The 17,970-nt window shown below is 36.1% G+C and overlaps 1 protein-coding gene across 1 annotated transcript; it reads right to left on the reverse strand.

Annotated features, from left to right (window-relative positions):
• Positions 1-14,608: 14,608 nt before the first annotated feature.
• Positions 14,609-17,700, reverse strand: LOC121734618 (G-protein coupled receptor moody-like). Its single transcript, XM_042125203.1, has 3 exons — positions 17,525-17,700; positions 16,108-16,346; positions 14,609-15,522 (listed from the first exon to the last, which is right to left on the reverse strand). The coding sequence occupies exons 1-3, from the start codon at positions 17,693-17,695 to the stop codon at positions 14,724-14,726; spliced, it is 1,209 nt and encodes a 402-aa protein (XP_041981137.1). The 5' UTR covers positions 17,696-17,700; the 3' UTR covers positions 14,609-14,723.
• Positions 17,701-17,970: the final 270 nt, after the last annotated feature.

Genomic DNA, 17,970 nt, shown 5'->3' on the forward strand with positions numbered 1-17,970 from the left:
ACGATTTGGTGCGAAATCAACTCGTATTGATTATTGAATAGGCCATTTTGAATACCTTTGATTTGAAGTAATTGGTTTGGCCAAAAGCTGTATTCCTGAAACTGATCCAAACTTGATTTACGAGTGATTTGATGGCAATATTGCTTCAGCTTCGATCGACATTAGTACTCCCAAACAAACACGAATCAAAATCGACATTGTATTGACCACATTCTTGTCAGTCAGTCTTGATTGAAATTATTAACCTAACGCGTCCCTTAGTTTTCATACAGCTTGGGTCTTAAATTAAGTTCCATACGTTTTTAGGGTTCCGTACCCATAGGGTAAAACTAAACCCTATCACTAAGACTTCGTTGCCTATCCGTCTTTTCATTTGTCCGTCTCTAGGCTGTATTTAATTTCATTACTGTCGGAACACTATAATTCGTCTAAGTACCGTGGTTAATTAATAATAATAATAATAACTCCTACACCGATTTCGGTGACGGTGGCCAGTTTCATTGAAACCAGGCCAGTTACGCAGGAGTAATTTTATAGTGCCCAAGTTTGTGCGCAGTACACAAGGGCACTCTCTATTCCTTTACTCCCATAGCTCAGTGGAACGGACGACCGACACGACTGGCGAGAGATCAGGCGCAGGGCCGACTTTTTACACGCCCATCCGACGCATGGATCATCTTACTTGTCAGTTGTCAGACAATCAGGGGATCAGCCTGCATTGTCCTAACCAAACTTGGAAATAACAAGTTTCCAACGCGGGAATCGAACCCGCGACCTCCGAGTCCTCCACTGTACCACGGAGGCGTTTAATGTGGTTAATTACAAACTAAGTTGCCGTACGATCGGGCCCTAGTGCAGTTGTAATATTATTTTAGCTTTTGCGATAGTGTCGAATCGGTCCTGGTTTTTGTTGAGAGTAGGGGAATGAGGGTATTGAGACTTGCTTTTGATTTGCTCGGCGTTATTAACATGCATTCGTGGAAGCTGTAATATAACTTAGTGAAGTTCTGTTACTTCCAGAAACAAATTAACTAACGTGCGTCCAGATTTCCACCAGCACCCGTATGTGGCAGCATGGCTACAGTAGAGATGCGAAAGTATAGACAAACAGAGGAGATAAACTGAAGGTGCCGTTCCGATCTTAATCGCGGCTAGCCGCGATCGACAAAAATTCAATTAAAATGCCACTTTATAACATAGACTATAGTCTACGTCTTATAGTAGGATTTTATTTGATTTTTTAGGATTATTAGTCTATGTCATAAAGTGGTATTATATTTGATTTTATGTCAATCGCGGCTAGCCACGGTAAAGATCGGAACGACACCTTCAGTTTATCTCCCCAGTTTGTCTATACTTTCGCATCTCTACAGCTGTAGCCATGCTACGGGTGCAGATTGGGCTAGGAAGTAATTACATACTAGTTATGATGGTCTATAAGTAGAGTTAAACATGCAAGTGTTTAGGATGAAGTGGATAACTAAACTGAAAACTGAATTCCATATTAATTTTCACTTTCAGTTAGACAATAATTATATTGTTTCGCTTATACGCTATTACCTCTACAAGCAAAATAAATATACCCAAAACATCAGTAACTATTTTTGCACACTAATACAGATAAGAGTAACACAACAATAATATGATATTACTTTAGGGTGCGTATGTGTCCCTCATATTATACAGTTCACTGTGAAAGTAGCAGAGCTGAAAGAGCACATGTTGTTTGTATAGGTAAGCGCCCCAGCCTCAAGATTTTGCCCTTACGAAAGTTAAAAAAAGTTACTTTTTAAGCGTTGCTATTTTCGCAGTGAACTCAATACACATGCTCATTCACCCTCAAGTATTATCAGTTTGTTTTGTTACATTCCGTATAAACATTACAACAAATAGCTGCCTTACTAAATGGTCCGAAATTTTAAAACGATTAATTATAACTAGTTCTATTGTTTCTGAGAAAACACTAATACGGGTTTGCCACTATTATTTCCCATTTCAAAACAATTAAGGCCAAGTTAAAGAGCTATAATAATTTTGTTTCCTGAAAACAAGAAGCATACTCACTACTCAGCAGGTATTTCCTTATAATAATTATAATATTATGCTCCAAGCCTACTTAGGGGGCGTCCACCAATTACGTGAGGTGTTTTTTTTTAATTTTCCGACCCTCCAATCCCCCCTGGTAAGATTTCGTGAGATTTTATTCAACCCCCTCCGTGTGGGTTTCTTACGTAAACGCGTTAGATTTTTTGACAGTCAGTAGAATGCATAACGTCAAAATGTAAATGAAATTATTTTCTTTCGAACGAATAAATTAAATCTTAAGTATACGTAAAAATTAAGACCAAAATGAGAAAAAAAATTACGTGAGATTTGCCGAGACTCTCTCCAACGTAAGATTAGATGAGATTTGACTCAACCCCCTCCTTCAACATCTCACGTAATTTGTGGACCCCTTAGCAACAAAATAGCTTATATGAAAATCTTTAGTAAATTATGTTAGAAATTCTTGTATAGTTGGTGAGAAATTAATTCAACTGAAGTAACAATATATATTTTTTTAATAATAATTTCGAATAGACCAATGTTTTCACGCATTCGCGAAAAGAATTGATTTAAAAAAAAATAGGCTGACAAAAATATATTATAGCCGTAAAATACCAAGTCCAAAAATGTTGTCCATAAAATATAATACTATGATAGCTACTCACGATTAAATTAAAACACGATAGTATAAGCCGGACAAATATCCAGCTATTAAGATACAAAATTTTATAGTAAGAGCTAGACGCCCGGCAAACCTAACTGAGATCCGGATAATCGAGTTTCTTTGTAGGCTATTTTCTAACATGCCATTATTAAAATCCACCCTGTAATACGTGCAAGAACCTGATTCGTAGGCTTAAAAGGAGGCTCGAAGGATATAAATAGTACGGAATATCAATCATTGTCCTCCAAGATTGATGTCTGAGACGTTTTGGGACCCTTGTTACCGCCTACTGTCCAAAAGTGTCAAACTATTTCTCATGTACTGTGACTAGCATTTTATACGCTTTTCACTACATTTTAACCGATTTGATTGAGCGTCCGTGGCCTAGTGGGAAGACATTTTGTTCGTACTCGAGAAGTAAGTTCGATCCCGGATGGAGGCGTGTACCAATGAGACATTTTCAGATCTCAAGTATGTACATAATTATTAAGGACGCTCGTACGGTGAAGGAAAACCGCTTTTACTTAGTCCCTTGGTCCGCAACTTTTGGTTTATCGCCCAGGATTTCAATGTTTTCGCGATAGAATCTATTCTATATCCTTTTCCAGGTCCTGAAGTGTAACTATATATATTTTCAGCTAAATAGGTTAAGCGGATTATGTGTAAAAAGATAACAGACAAACTTTCGCATTTCACACAATAAACGGATGATGTGCCAGCAAAATATTATATTTTTAGTATTACGGAGCTTAGTAAGTTTAAGGGTTTTCAGGTTATGAGTTATAATTGGTATGAACAAACAAAAATATACCCTCTTGATCCGATAAGAAAAAGTTTTTTTCCCAATTAGCTCTCGTTTAAGATTCCTTTTTCTTTTACAAAGTTGGTATACCTACCTATAATATAGAAAGTGGTTTAAATTAATTTCGCTAACTTATAAATAAACCTTTCATTTGATTGGAGAGTTTTCAGGAAAAAGGGGTTTTAATGTACCTACATAAAAAGTTGATCAACATTAATTAATGCTTATATTTTGTACGAAAAATTAAGCATGATTAAAAAATGAAATATGGACGCTCGGTTTTATGCCGTCATTTTTAATTTGGTAAAAATATCATGGTAAAGTTGCAACGTGGTCCCAAGGGGATATCGTAAGATAATTGGGAAAATATATTTTAATAACCGAATTTACTGCGGGTAAACACCAACTTTTGCTCACTGCTCTGTCTGCATAACTTTATGACCGGTTTACATTATTTCTATCCAGTAATCCAATACAACACTGGATTGTTACTGAAATAATGTTAACAACCACTGGAATGCACTGGTATTCAATTATTTTTTAATGAAAGAAGGGCGCAAACGAGCAAACGGGTCACCTTATGGAAAGCAACTTCCGTAGCCCATGGACACTCGCAGCATCAGAAGAGCTGCAGGTGCGTTGCCAGCCTTTTAAGAGGGAATAGGGTAATAGGGGAGGGTAGGGATGGGAAGGGAAGGGAATAGGGGAGGGTAGGGTAGGGAACGGAATAGGGTAGGGGATTGGGCCTCCGGTAAACTCACTCACTCGGCGAAACACATCGCAAGCGCTGTTTCACGCCGGTTTTCTGTGAGAACGTGGTATTTCTAGAGCCGGCCCATTCGTGCCGAAGCATGGCTCTCCCACGTCACTATATGCTGGTTTACATTAATCCAGTAACAATCTAGCGCTGTATTGGATAATTAGATTGTAAACCGGCTCCTAAGTAATATTCAATAAACATAGCTTTATCGAAGTAAGTAAAGTAAAATAAAGTAAAGTAAAATATTATATTAATATATTTTTATATTATATTTTTAAGTAAGCGTAGGACCTCTTGCGAACCTCTTGCAATATTTTTATATTTCCGTCGGTTCAATATTTTTAATAATATTTTTGTTTAATTGTAATTTTGATTTTATACAAGTTATAGTAATAGTTTTCGATAAGACACAAAAGCGTCGAAGAAAAAAGAGATAATAATAAAAATTACACCTACTTGGAGCCTATTTATGCCTTTTCTATAGGTAAAAAACAAGTAAAACAAGTCGTAATTTCAGCATTTATGTTCTGTTTCATGACTTTAGTCTAGTAGTACACTAGATAAAGTCATAGTTCATATAAAGATTAATTGTAAGGATAAGTCTTGATTACGGCCTAAAATGACTAAAGGGTCTGCCCCATTGGGGCCAACTAAACAACTTGTAGGTTTTTCTATTCGGATGCCGGAGAACAATAATAGAGCACAAACGTTTTAAACCGTATTGTATACAAAACTATATTCTCATAAAATATCGAACAAACGTTGAACTTGTTCTGATTGTTCAAAACTTTAAATATCAATAAGTTTCGTTTGTTTGCTTGCTTCAACTCCGAAAAAATTCGAAAAAAAATTCGACTGCGAAAAAGAATAGATTTCCAGGAAATACAATCGGCGTACTGTTTGTATTTGCTTGTGTGATAAAACTTCATGCTGTTAGCAAAGACCAATCCTTACTTTGAAAACCTCCAAATAAATACAAAGTTCAATAAGGCAACGTTGATAGCTGTTTGCGACACTAAATCAAAAATCCAATTCCCCGTGACACATCAACAATAACCAACAAATAACCCCAACAAACAAAACGAACAAATAACAACAAATCAGGCACAAAGTTTCTTTAATAAAATTGGTATCGGCCAAGTTTTTCAAAATATTTCACGAATTAACTTTCCAGATACTCGTACTTTGCGGTGGAACTATTTTGTTGAAAAATAGCTGGTACTCTGAAATATCTTCTTGGATTGTTAATTTTAATCTTTGAATGCGTTTTCATAATGAACTATGAAAATTTTGAGTTGTTGAATCTGCTATTTGATTGAATAACTAGCGAATTTATTAGATAAATGAAACTATTTAATTCACAGTATTTAAATAATAAACTATGAGATAATAAATAAAGAGTCAATATATATTTGCCCTTTAATTAAAGGTTTTAATCCTAGTTTAATCACATTCAGGAACATAGTATATATTAAGTCTATGTTCAGGAACAATAATTGTCATTAAATTGACGGCTAGCTCTGCAAACCATCTACTATTTATGACGTAATAAATTATTGTCGGTCCGTCTGGTTCATTAATTTGATGACTTGGTCATAAACGATTTTATTCGGTAAATAAATAGGTTTACCGTTTATGACTATTTTGTGCTTTAATTTATGATGCAAATCAAGATTTTTTGTGTTAATTTTCTAGACTGTAGGCAGCTGTAGGCCCTGTTTTCTGCGAAAGTAGTAAATCCTAAGTATGTGTTTGAACGGGCTAAAAGCTAGAATGACGCTCGCAACTGACGTTGGAAAAAATGCTGCGTAAAAATTCGCATATCGCCTGGGAACTACATTTTCCGGGATAAATAGTATCCTATATCCTTGCCCGGGACTCAAGGTATCTCCATACCAAATTTCAGCAAAATTGGTTCAGCAGGGAGTTAAGAGGTTACAAACAGACAGACATACACATTTTAGCCTTTATGATATAAATATGGATATGTTTATTTAAGTAGTAATATTAGCGTACCTGATCCGTAAATTTCCGTAACACTACATCTAAGGTAAGAAGAGATCGTATTCCTTGCTTCCTTCAAACCTTCAAGAAAAAAGCGTATTCCCTCTTATAAGGCCGGCTACGCACCTGCAACTCTGATGTTGCGAGTGTAGGGTGACGGTAGTTGTTTTCCATCAGGTGGCCCGTTTACTCGTTAGCCCCCTAATTTTATAGCGCTTAGTCATACTTGACTGGAGTATAAGAGGCTAATATAATTTCAATCCAGCTCTGGATTGCTACTGGAATAATTGGTACTTATAAACGGGCACTGCAATTTAGTGCGTTCCAACTTCCAGCCTAGAACCCGTTTACTTTATTCCAGTAATTTCACTTTCCAGTGCATTCCAGAACCCTTTAATATTACTAGAGATCGCCTAATGGTCGAAATTCGACCTTAGTTTCAACAACATTAGGACTACTACCTATATTTTGTAAAACAATATTGACTATCATATTTTTTCAACTCTTGTCTTTGGAACTCAGCTGATCTCAGAGTTCAGACTGGCCGTGTAAGCATTGTCTAATAGTATCTAAGATTCAATAAAAAAAAAACTATAATCCATTTTGAATTTGTCACCTAGTTGTCAACAGACTTCAACTGTGCTTCAACCATAAATAAAAGAGTATAATTCGTATGTATAGGCTTGTCACTCAAAAATCTGTCGTTTTTCCTAGTGTGTGTGTTGTAGTGTGTGTAATGTTTTATTTGTTAAAAAAATGTATGATAAAAGCATAATTTCAAAATAATATTAGCTCGATGCACTCCTTCACCATATAAACTATAACTGTGCCAAATTTCATTCACCTACGTTTCCCCATTTTACGTCAAAGGGGATACAAAGTTTTTGACTCACGTATTAATATATAGATTTCAGTAGCGATCCAGTGCTGGATTGAAATAACGTAAACCCCCTTTAATTTAGTTGGTAGTTAGGTAGAGACTGCAATTAATTCGAGGTATTAACTCTGACAGCTAAATTAAGTGTCACGTAAAGGTGAGTCACCTATACTTGTAAAGTCAGTGATAGCGAATAGTAAGGGCTCTAGGCAAGTTCTGGAACTATAAAGAAGTATTAGCATTAAGCGTCTTTAACCGTTTCAGCATTAATCTTCTGGATTACACGACCTGTATCCCATAGATATAGACAGTAGACTGAGAGAGATCCTGAACAAGGATGTTTTGTTGCGTAGTCGAAATTAAAAGTCGGAGTACAACCATCTTCTAAAGTATCGAAATTCTGAATGACAGGTCATTTAGAAGACTTTGCTCCAAACTTTTGTCAATATTATTTTTGGGTTTGGACGAATTATGAATTTTACGGTTTCGTTTTAGTTTAACATTATTTTGTTACTTGTTGTGCATACTATCCATACTTCCATACTTCTATATCCATATTAATATTATAAATGCGAAAGTGTGTCTGTCTGTCCGTCAGTATGTCTGTCTGTCTGTTACCTCTTCACGCTCAAACCGCTGAATCGATTTTGCTGAAATTTGATTTGGAGATACTTTGAACCTCGGTAAATAACATAGGATACTTTTATCCCGGAAAAATGTATGATTCGCACGCGATAAACGAGTTCTGGTGCAGCGGAATTGCGGGCGTCATCTAGTCCTATGATAACTAATTCATAGGATGCACAACAACTGACGGCTACATCGCGGCACCTTTTTTTATGAAATAAGGGGGCAAACGAGCAAATGGGTCACCTGATGGAAAGCAACTTCCGTCGCCCATGAACACTCGCAGCATCAGAAGAGCTGCATGTGCGTTGCCGGCCTTTTAAGAGGGAATAGGGTAATAGGGGAGGGTAGGGAATAGGGAAGGGTAGGAAAGGGAATAGGGTAGGGGATTGGGCCTCCGGTAAACTCACTCACTCGGCGAAACACAGCGCAAGCGCTGTTTCACGCCGGTTTTCTGTGAGAACGTGGTATTTCTCCGGTCGAGCCGGCCCATTCGTGCCGAAGCATGGCTATCCCACGCACCTGGTGGCAAATAAAATTTCACCAACCCCTAATAATTGTATTGTGAATGGTTCCCAAACCACAGGCGAATCTCTAGCTTCCATAAATGCTCATCGCTCAGTCTTTACGCTATGTCTCCGTCGTAACCAGATCCTGGCAATATTTTAAAGCAAATCTAAATAATGCTAATGGCAACAATAATGTTCGCTATGGAGCCTGAATTATAATGTTTTATTACTAAAGCTCTACATTCTAATTGGCCCTGCCCTAGGGATTTCGAAACATTATATTCTAGCCTGTAATATTTTTGAATTAATTTATGTAGAGTCTTATTAACTGTTTTTTAACAATATTTTGCTATTTTATGCACGTATAAAGAAACACAATGAACTATCAGGGTAGTTGATTCCTAGGCAGATGGGGGATCAACGTAGTTTGGTCGCGTTACGTCAAACCCATCAGCCGACAGCTCACAGTTAACATTGAATTGACATGATTCGACCAAATGACGTTGGTCTGTCAACTGCCTAGGAATCAATTTCCTCGATGGAACATACTTATAAAGTTATAACTTATAACATTATCATTTTAAACACCATTTAAAAAGTCACCAATAAGATTTTCCGAGACAATTTTTATGACATTTTCTGAAATCAAGGGTCATTTTTTGATGAGAGTGGGCTCAGCCTCTTTATTGCTATTAGCTGCGTTCCCTTTTTTGTGGACCATACGAAACGCATCAAATAATATAGCTTTAATAATAATCATCGCACAGTATAATAATAATTGTGACAATAAAAGAAAAGAATGACGAACATGTCAATTTACACGCATGTATATTGTCTGTACATATTTCATTTTCGTTAATGAGTACCGCAATACATATTACGTCAAAAGAGGACTCATTTCATCATTATATTACTTATATCAATCATTTTATTTAATTAAATATTATGGTTAATTAATTATTATAATATCAATTATTATATCGGACTGAAGATTTATATTTCGCCGAAATAAAACTGTAATCAGCTTTATAAGCGACGTTCAGTGGACTTTATATATAGGCTGATTACTGCTGATTAAATAATGGATGATAATTGGTTTTCAGATAATAATATGATAATATTTCCCTGAAGCCAAGGGTTAGGGTAGGGCAAATCTCTAAGAAGTTTTTATCTAGAACTAGATGACGCCCGGAACTCCGTCTCGCAAAAATTCGTTTATCGTGCGGGAATCGTACATTTTTCCAGGATAAAAAGTATCCTGTGTCCTTTCCCGGGACACAAAGCATATCCATACTCAGCAAAATCGGTTCAGCGGTTTGGGCGTGAAGAGGCAACAACAGACAGATAGACACACTTTCGCATTTACAATATTAAGTATGGATTGTTACAATTTTATATAATATGAAAACCTTAATTTTGATTGTTATTATTCATTATAAAATTTTTACTTTTAAAATTAGTAAAAAAAATAATGTAAATCGTCATGCCGAGTATTCATTTATTTTATTTTAATATTTGCTTTCTGGTAAATTCATTTTCCATTCATTCGTTATTATTTTAGCGCGTGTTCAGACCAAACTGATTATACGCCGCCGAACGTGAGCAGGCTCACTGTGAGCCCCAGTGTGAACATGTAAAAATATACAATATCGAATCTCCGCGCCTACGCCTAGCGCATGGGTCGGCAGACTTACCGAACAGGGCCTGTAGACAAGTGGCAAAGCGCTTACGCTAACGATAATGTATGCGATTTGACATAAGTCATCGCTTCGCTAGCGAATACTAATGTCAAATCCATACATTTTGTAGCGCTAGCGTTAGCGTTCGCGTTAGTGTTTTGCCACTTGTCTACGGGGGTTGATGAGCCAAATACCAAGTTTGTAGATTTTGCCATACCTTCAAAGAGCCGCCACATGAATTTTGTAAGTCTAATAAATAATAATAATTTGCTTTACACTACAAAGCTACATTTACAGTTTTAAAAAATGTGGGAAATTAAGAAAAAAAATAATTACTGAAAGACATATTTTATTAAAATAACTCTCATTAAGTATAATAAATTTTAGTTTTAGTTGGAACGGTGTCCTTGCATTGCCTTCGAAAGTTTGAAAGTGGCAACTAATTACTCCTTTTTAATAATTTAAGGCACGACTGTAAATTGTCGTCGGTTAATTTGCTTTTTAAGTGAGTGTAAGAATAAGAGTGATATTAATCCTATGAAAGAGCCGCGGTCTGCCGACCCCTGGCCTAGCGTAATGGCGTATTGTCGGTTAGGTGGTGAACGAAAAAGTGAATATGTATGGAAATACAATAAACTGCATAACGCTCGCTCACATTCGGCGGCTCACAGTCGGTTTGGTGTGAACACGGCCTTATTTTGATCGAAAGTGGCTTAAGCTGGAATTTTTTAGTTAAGTATCAGTTATTCATTTATTAAAATTTCAATAATTTTCAACAGTTTTTTATTAACAAACACATACATCAAAGAATTTCATTACAAATATGTAGATAATGAAGTAATTAAGTAAAAATGCTTAAATATTGTTGAATATTTTATTCATTTAAATTACATCTTTGGTAAGTACAATGGTTTAAAGTTATACCATAATGGGTATACAATTGTTCTTAGGTATAGGGGAATTACAATATTAGTATACAATTTATTTATGAAATAATATTTCAAAATAGTTAAGTTCTTTGTAGATAAAGATATGAATATCATATTTTTTTCAAATAAAAGTCACAAAATATTTTGATATCTGTGTTTTAAAAGGCTGAGATAAAGATTATGAAAAACATTAAGGTTGGGTTGCACCAACTAACTTTAACTATAACTGTAACCTTACTTGTATAACTTTAACTACAATGCAAAATGTCAAATCTTTGGTAAAAGTTAAAAATGGACGCCATCAAGACGCCATATTTAACCATAATCATAGAGCTCGACAAGGCTATAAATGCACGTGGTGAAAAAAGGAACTAACGCTGTCATCATACAAAAACGCCATTTTTGACTGTTCTCTTTTACCAGCAGCGCCCCCGCCCACGTTCTTATAAAGCCTTGTCGGACCAGCAACGTCTTATGTCAAATTCTGTGGTCAAAGTTAAGGTTAACTCGCCTCTGGTCCAACCCAACCTAAGTTACATAAAAAGGTTGGTACAAATTCAAGTCATCATTACAACATAAAACATATTTTTAAATAACATACTTTAACTTTATTTTCAACATATTACTGCCTATGAAAAATGAATACTAGTCTAATTTAAATAACACAATGCGTTGTGTAAGAGGGACAAACTATAACATACTGATTCCTGCTGGAATTTCTTGATACAGACGCTAAAGATTTTTCTATATTTCAGACCAGTATGAACCAGCATATTCGGTATTATTTCTTAAATCATAATAAAATACTGAATAATAGTTACAACTTACTATATTTACAATTTAAACTAAAATATAAGACTAATATTTACAAAATGAAATTGCTTCAGCGAATTCAGTATTTTCTACATATTTATTGCTTACGTACGAAAAAAAATAATCACTAAATATCTAAATAATATAATACAAGTTACGATTCAAGTATTAAATCTTAAGGTCCAATATAAAAATATAATACTACCATTATAGATGCTGAGATTAGTTATACAATGAAATATAATATAATATTATAATAATATCATTTTTACTATACGAAAATAGCCACCGTTTGGCACGATGCATGAGTTCCGAGATATAGCCCAGTAAAAGGCCAGTGCTCATGTCCTGGTGTTATGCCATATTGATAGGACAAGTGTGAAGTAATCTCTGCAATGATGAGATCCAAACAAACTCATAATACACAATGCACTTGACAGTATAAAGGTGTAACAAAACTAAGTGATAATACCTTAGGTAGGGTATGAGCTTCTTATATAGAATTCGCTGTAAAAGTCGCAGCACTGGAAGAGTAATTTTTTTTTACTTTTGTATGGGAAAATTTATGACGCTGGGGCGCTTTTCCATACATATGACAAAAAGTATTAGCTCTTTCAGAGCTGCTACTTTCACAGTGAACTCTATATTAGGGACACATACACACCCTTAAGTATTATCACTTAGTTTTGTTACACTTGTATATCGGAACGAGTCAACAATATGTCGTCGATTCTTGACGTCACGAGCACAGGCCAGTATACGGGTTATACTTCGGAACACACCCATTATTCTGTGTTCAAATAATTTAATGTGCCAACTTAAGGTGTATACCTACGGGAGGATCATCTTTGAATACATATAAATATGTATAAACATTAAACTCTACCTATTTCGAGCAATATTTAACATCGTTACGAGCATAACTTTCACTTAATATTATTCATTAAATTCTCAACATTCATTTCCATTTATTCGTTACAAATCAACACTTAATAACTAGAGTTTACAATCTAGAATTTATTTGTGAGTATAAACAGGAGACTCATTCCACAAAACAACCCCTTACTAATAAAATAGTCACTGTGTATACTACGTTATAGTTACAATTTTTGTCCTCGTCAGCCCTCGTAGACAAGTGGCAAAACGCTAACGCGAACGCTAACGCTAGCGCTACAAAATGTATGGATTTGACATTAGTATTCGCTAGCGAAGCAATGACTTATGTCAAATCGCATACATTTTGTAGCGCTAGCGTTAGCGTTAGCGTTAGCGCTTTGCCACTTGTCTACAGGCCCTGATAAGTTAGGAAAAGCACTTGACAGATCACAGGGATAAACTTTTGTATACGTTTATGTTGGTGAACCATTTTATTAATAAGGGGCTATGTAGACTTATACTATACAAATGGATGAGAATCACACATTATAATGCGGTTTTGCCTGCTTTAGCCCATAAACTCCCAAACGGCACCCGGGTGCCGCAGAACAATTGAATATCTATTGTGTCTGCGATTCCCACGATCGAGGTATTAACAATGAAGTTAAAAAAAAGATACATACAGCCGAACGTATTACCTCCTCCTTTTTGGAAGTCGGTCAAAAAAACGAGAGACGATTAAAAAGCTAATGAGTATTCAATATGTCTTACTATTCTAGGCGGTTTCTCCAATACGTATTACATATTGTGGTATCCACTTAAAACTAGCTACAGCTAAGATGGACGATTGAAATGTGTTTTGACCTAAGAAGCCCTAAGAAATCATTCTTGGGCTTTTCTGGAAACTATGATATTAGAATTAAAATTAAACTTTACTTATAAAAAATATAATTTTATATTATGAACTTTTATGAATTGTCTGGTGACCTCGGCCCAATTGGGCCCAATAATGTTATTGTATACTGTATAGCCTCTTTTTGAACATTTGTCTAACTTATTTACTACATTTGCCTAACGGTGAATAATTAATGGACAATGATTTTTTTATTAAAAAATGGAATGATAATCTCGGTTAAATGCATTTACACTAATTACAAAATGACTTAAGTTTCGTTTGGTTTCGTTTGTGTGTAGAAAATGTGTTTCCAAGTGTCTTGATATTGTTTTAAAATATGAGTGTTACATTTCTATTGTTCCAGATGATGTTAAACAATGTCCATTTAATATCTAAAGTATGACTCAAAATTAAACAATAACACGCGTGTTGCTTACTGCGTAAGTAAGATAACCACCGCACTGTATTTTCCCTGTTAATTATATACAGTCATCATGTCAAAGTATTTACGTTTAGTCATTTACGTATTCAAACTAAACTCCTCGGTTTTGAAATACATTAAAGGAGTGAGCACACTGAGACGGGCCGTGCCGGGGCTCAGCGTGCCGGGGCTCATCGCAAAAATCCGCCTCCATACAATTTGTATGGAAGCGGAAATCCGCTGCGCCCCGACACAGTGTGCGATACGCGCATCCACTTCCATACAAATTGTATGGAGGCGAATTTTTGCGATGAGTCCTGGCACGCTGAGCCCCGGCACGGCCCGTCTCAGTGTGCTCACTCCTTAAGGGTCAATTCAGACCGCAACGCGACGCGTAGATGCATTTATTTGTACTGAATTGACAGATTTCGTGAGGGTGAGACGTCTTGCAAATCTGTCAAATCCATACGAATTTTAAAATACACTAATTGACGCCCGCAACTCCGTTGCGCCAAAATTCCTTTTAGGCGCGGGAACCGTACATTTTTCCGGAATAAAAACTATCATATGTCCTTTCTTGGGACTCAAAGTATCTCCATGCCAAACTTCAGCAAAATCGGTTCAGCGGTTTGAGCGTAAAGAGGTAACAGACAGACAGACAGACAGACGGACAGAGACACTTCCACATTTATAATAATAATATTAGTATGGATAGTATGAAAGAATGGATCTACGCGTCACGTTGCATTTAAAGTTAATTCCTCCTTGTCAATATACATTCACGCATTCAAACCAAACTTCTCCTACTTGTCAAAAATCCATTACGCATTCAAACTAAACTTCTCCTTTCGTCGGCGAAGTTTCAGCAAATGTTTATACGCCTTTCGATACTCGTTCGACATGACGACATAAATTATTGGATTGATACTAGAGGATAAGAATATGAGAATATAAGAAGCAATGTTTAGTCCTGGTGATGGCTTTCCTTCCCTCAACAGTTTTGTTACTGTTATGGGCAAATGGCACACACAGAAAGAGATCATTATTGCGAGAATTAATGTCCCTAATCTCCTATCCTTTCTCGTCGGTAAAGACATCTTAAGCATAGCCATGGACCTCCTTAGCGCTGTCCGTCTCAGTTCAGATGGATCGGATTTATTCTCCACTCTCTTACCATCCCGTCTTTCCACTTTAATCGTAACAGTTCTTTGTAAGCCTGGGCTTGCGGAACTTCTGGTGCTTGCTACTTCAGTCACAGTAGTACTCGCTTCTGGGATGTTTAGTTTAACAAGCGCAGAAGTAGAAATTTCACTTGATGTAGACGTATCATCGTTTGGAACTTTTCTTTCCGTTCTCAAGGTGTTCTTAGTTGTTTTCCGGACTATGAAGAATATTCTCGTGTAGCATACTACTATAGCAGTGCATGTGATGGAAAATGCTGTCAGAAACAATATTTTCTTCGGTGATCTGTTTTTATCATCGGGTAGTATTGAACAGGATCCGATTCTTGTATCCAAGCCGAATCGTCCCCATTTCGCGAAACAAGTAGTGGCTAGCATTCCGAAAGAGAAAATCCAAATGATGGCAATCATGATGCCTATGTTCCTCGATGTATATAACCTGATAAGAAAATACAGAGGAAAATTAATGACGTATTAACTGTATTTTAAAAACATAAAACCGACTTCAAAATTGTACGTAATTGAGAATTAAAACTACCTACCTTCAAAACTACTGAACCGATGTTGATGAAACTTGCACTATTCCCATAAACTTAATATACCTAGTATATTAACTTTATGACTATTCCCTAAGTTGAACAATAACAACAACAAAAAACGAATTACTGAAATCAGAATGGCAGTTTCAGAGACATGCGAACACAAACATAAAAACACACTTTTGAAATTTAGCACATTTGTTCAGACACTGATATAGACTAACATAATATACAAAAATTGGGCAGTTCTGCAAACGCGTCGAATTGATAACCTCTTTTTTTGAAGTCGGTTAAAATTGGATTGACGAATTTACAATAGGCCAACCAACTTCTTATCTTTTATTATCAAACGAGTATTTTGAAGATCATATAATCTAATCAAGATACTTTTTTCTTTTCAGACCATGATATTAAAGTAACTTAAAAAGCTTAGAATATTGTGATTATAATGAATATTGAATGGTTAGTGCATAAGAAATGCTTACTTTGGATACAGTCTCGGGTGCGCAATTATGATGTACCTATTGATTGTGATAGCACATATAGTGAGTAAGGAAACCGCTACCAAAGCATATCTTGCAAAAGGGAACATATAGCATAAAATGGATCCATGAATCCAGGACCGGTGAGAAAACGTCGAAGCGGACAGCGGTAGAATGAAACAGCAAAACAGCAGATCAGACAACGACAAGTTCATGATGAATATGGCAGTCGCATTCCGAACCTGAAAAGAACGAAAGGGCTTTTTTATACTTCAATCAGATTTCACAAATAAAATATCTGCAATTTCAAGACCCGAAAGCAGAAAGCTGCTTTGCTCTTTGAAAGGGAATCTTTTTGAAATATCGAAAGTAAGTAACGAGCTTTCATTAGGAGAGAAGGAGAGATATTTGTAAGTGTTTGTGTTTATGCGTGGGCGGAGTTATCCCCGAGAAATAGGGTTGAGAACACAAACTGTGGGTGCGGTTTCCAATGGGGAAACACTACTTCAATGTATAGGGTCTTTTTGATTCAAAATGGAGTCAATATTACTAAAAGTTCAAGTTTCAAAGTAAAACATAACTTAAAACAGGATGAGACTTTGGGAATAAATTCAGGACAACAATTATGCAGCTGGCTTAGCTTAACCGTAGCGAAAATACGAAAGAATATAATTTATCCTTATAAACTGATCGTTCGGGTTAATTCAGACAACAACGCGACGACGGGAGGCGAGGCGCGGCGCGGCATAAAGAATGGATTTGACAGATTTCAATTGCGTGAGACGTCTTGCGAAGTTGCGAATCTGTCAAATCCATATTTTAGAAATGGGAATATGAAGTTTCTGAAAGACCATAATATATTATATATTATACTGGTACCGCAACGCGACGCGTAGATCTACGCGTCGCGTTGCGATCTGAGTCAACCCTGAGGACAAAGGACATAATTCCTTTTATGAATCTGTCACTTCTAGAGACCTGTTCTATGGTGGCGGGCTTCTAAGTATGCTGGTATTTATAATTATAAAGGGAACCAGTATAAAATATAATGGTCTTTCAGGAACTTCATATTCCCAGTATTATGAAATAAACACTGATAAGATAGTCGGGCCGCGTCATGCGTTGTTAGTTTATGTTGTATTGACAAACCCCGCCCGTCTCCCTGAGTTGCTTAATCTGAAGTATATTAAAATATTTATATACATATATGGAAATCGTAGGTACTAATAGTTTTAGTTAAAGAACAATGGAAATAATGTACGTTATTTGGGCTCCTTTTCATGAATTTTGTCTACTCATCCTTTTATCACTATTACTCATTACTTCTCTATTTATTTTTCGACCAAAAAGTTCACCGATCTCACAAAAATTTGAATCGATCTCACACAACTTTCCTTAATTTATGTTATGAAGGACTTACCTTCCTATAGTTTGCCAGGGCGATGATGGTCACCAGGTTTCCAGGGATGCCAATAAACATGAGGATTATGCAGGACGCCGTCGCGTACTCCAGCAGTCCAGGTGGATAACCTTGGAACAGTTCCACATCCAGGTCATCTGTCACGTTCACACTGTCATTTAGTCCTGCCATGTCCACACGTCATTCGGGCACAAACATTTTACAACAAATGACACTTATCGAGCTACATTTTCCTGGAATCTGAGTCACAACGGGTTTCATGATTTCTGTGGGACTGCTAGCGTCATACTTAAAGGACATTCGCAATGAATTGTCTAACGTTTAACTCACATGTGCGGTTTTATCTCTCAACAATTTTAATGGTTGCCACCGAGTTTATCAAACTATATTTATTACAAATGTAACATCACGAGAATATATCAGATACTATTACAATAGAGTGTTTC

This window comes from Aricia agestis, chromosome 16 (genome assembly GCF_905147365.1).
Source record: "Aricia agestis chromosome 16, ilAriAges1.1, whole genome shotgun sequence".
In the NCBI taxonomy this organism is placed as follows: domain Eukaryota; kingdom Metazoa; phylum Arthropoda; class Insecta; order Lepidoptera; family Lycaenidae; genus Aricia; species Aricia agestis.

Excerpts from the sequence above, each read along its gene's own strand:
- LOC121734618 (XM_042125203.1), bottom strand. The coding sequence starts at position 17,695 with ATGGCAGGACTAAATGACAGTGTGAACGTGACAGATGACCTGGATGTG. Across the intron at positions 16,347-17,524 it reads CCCTGGCAAACTATAGGAAG|GTTCGGAATGCGACTGCCAT; the intron begins GTAAGTCCTTCA and ends CGTTCTTTTCAG. Across the intron at positions 15,523-16,107 it reads CACCCGAGACTGTATCCAAA|GTTATATACATCGAGGAACA; the intron begins GTAAGCATTTCT and ends TTTTCTTATCAG.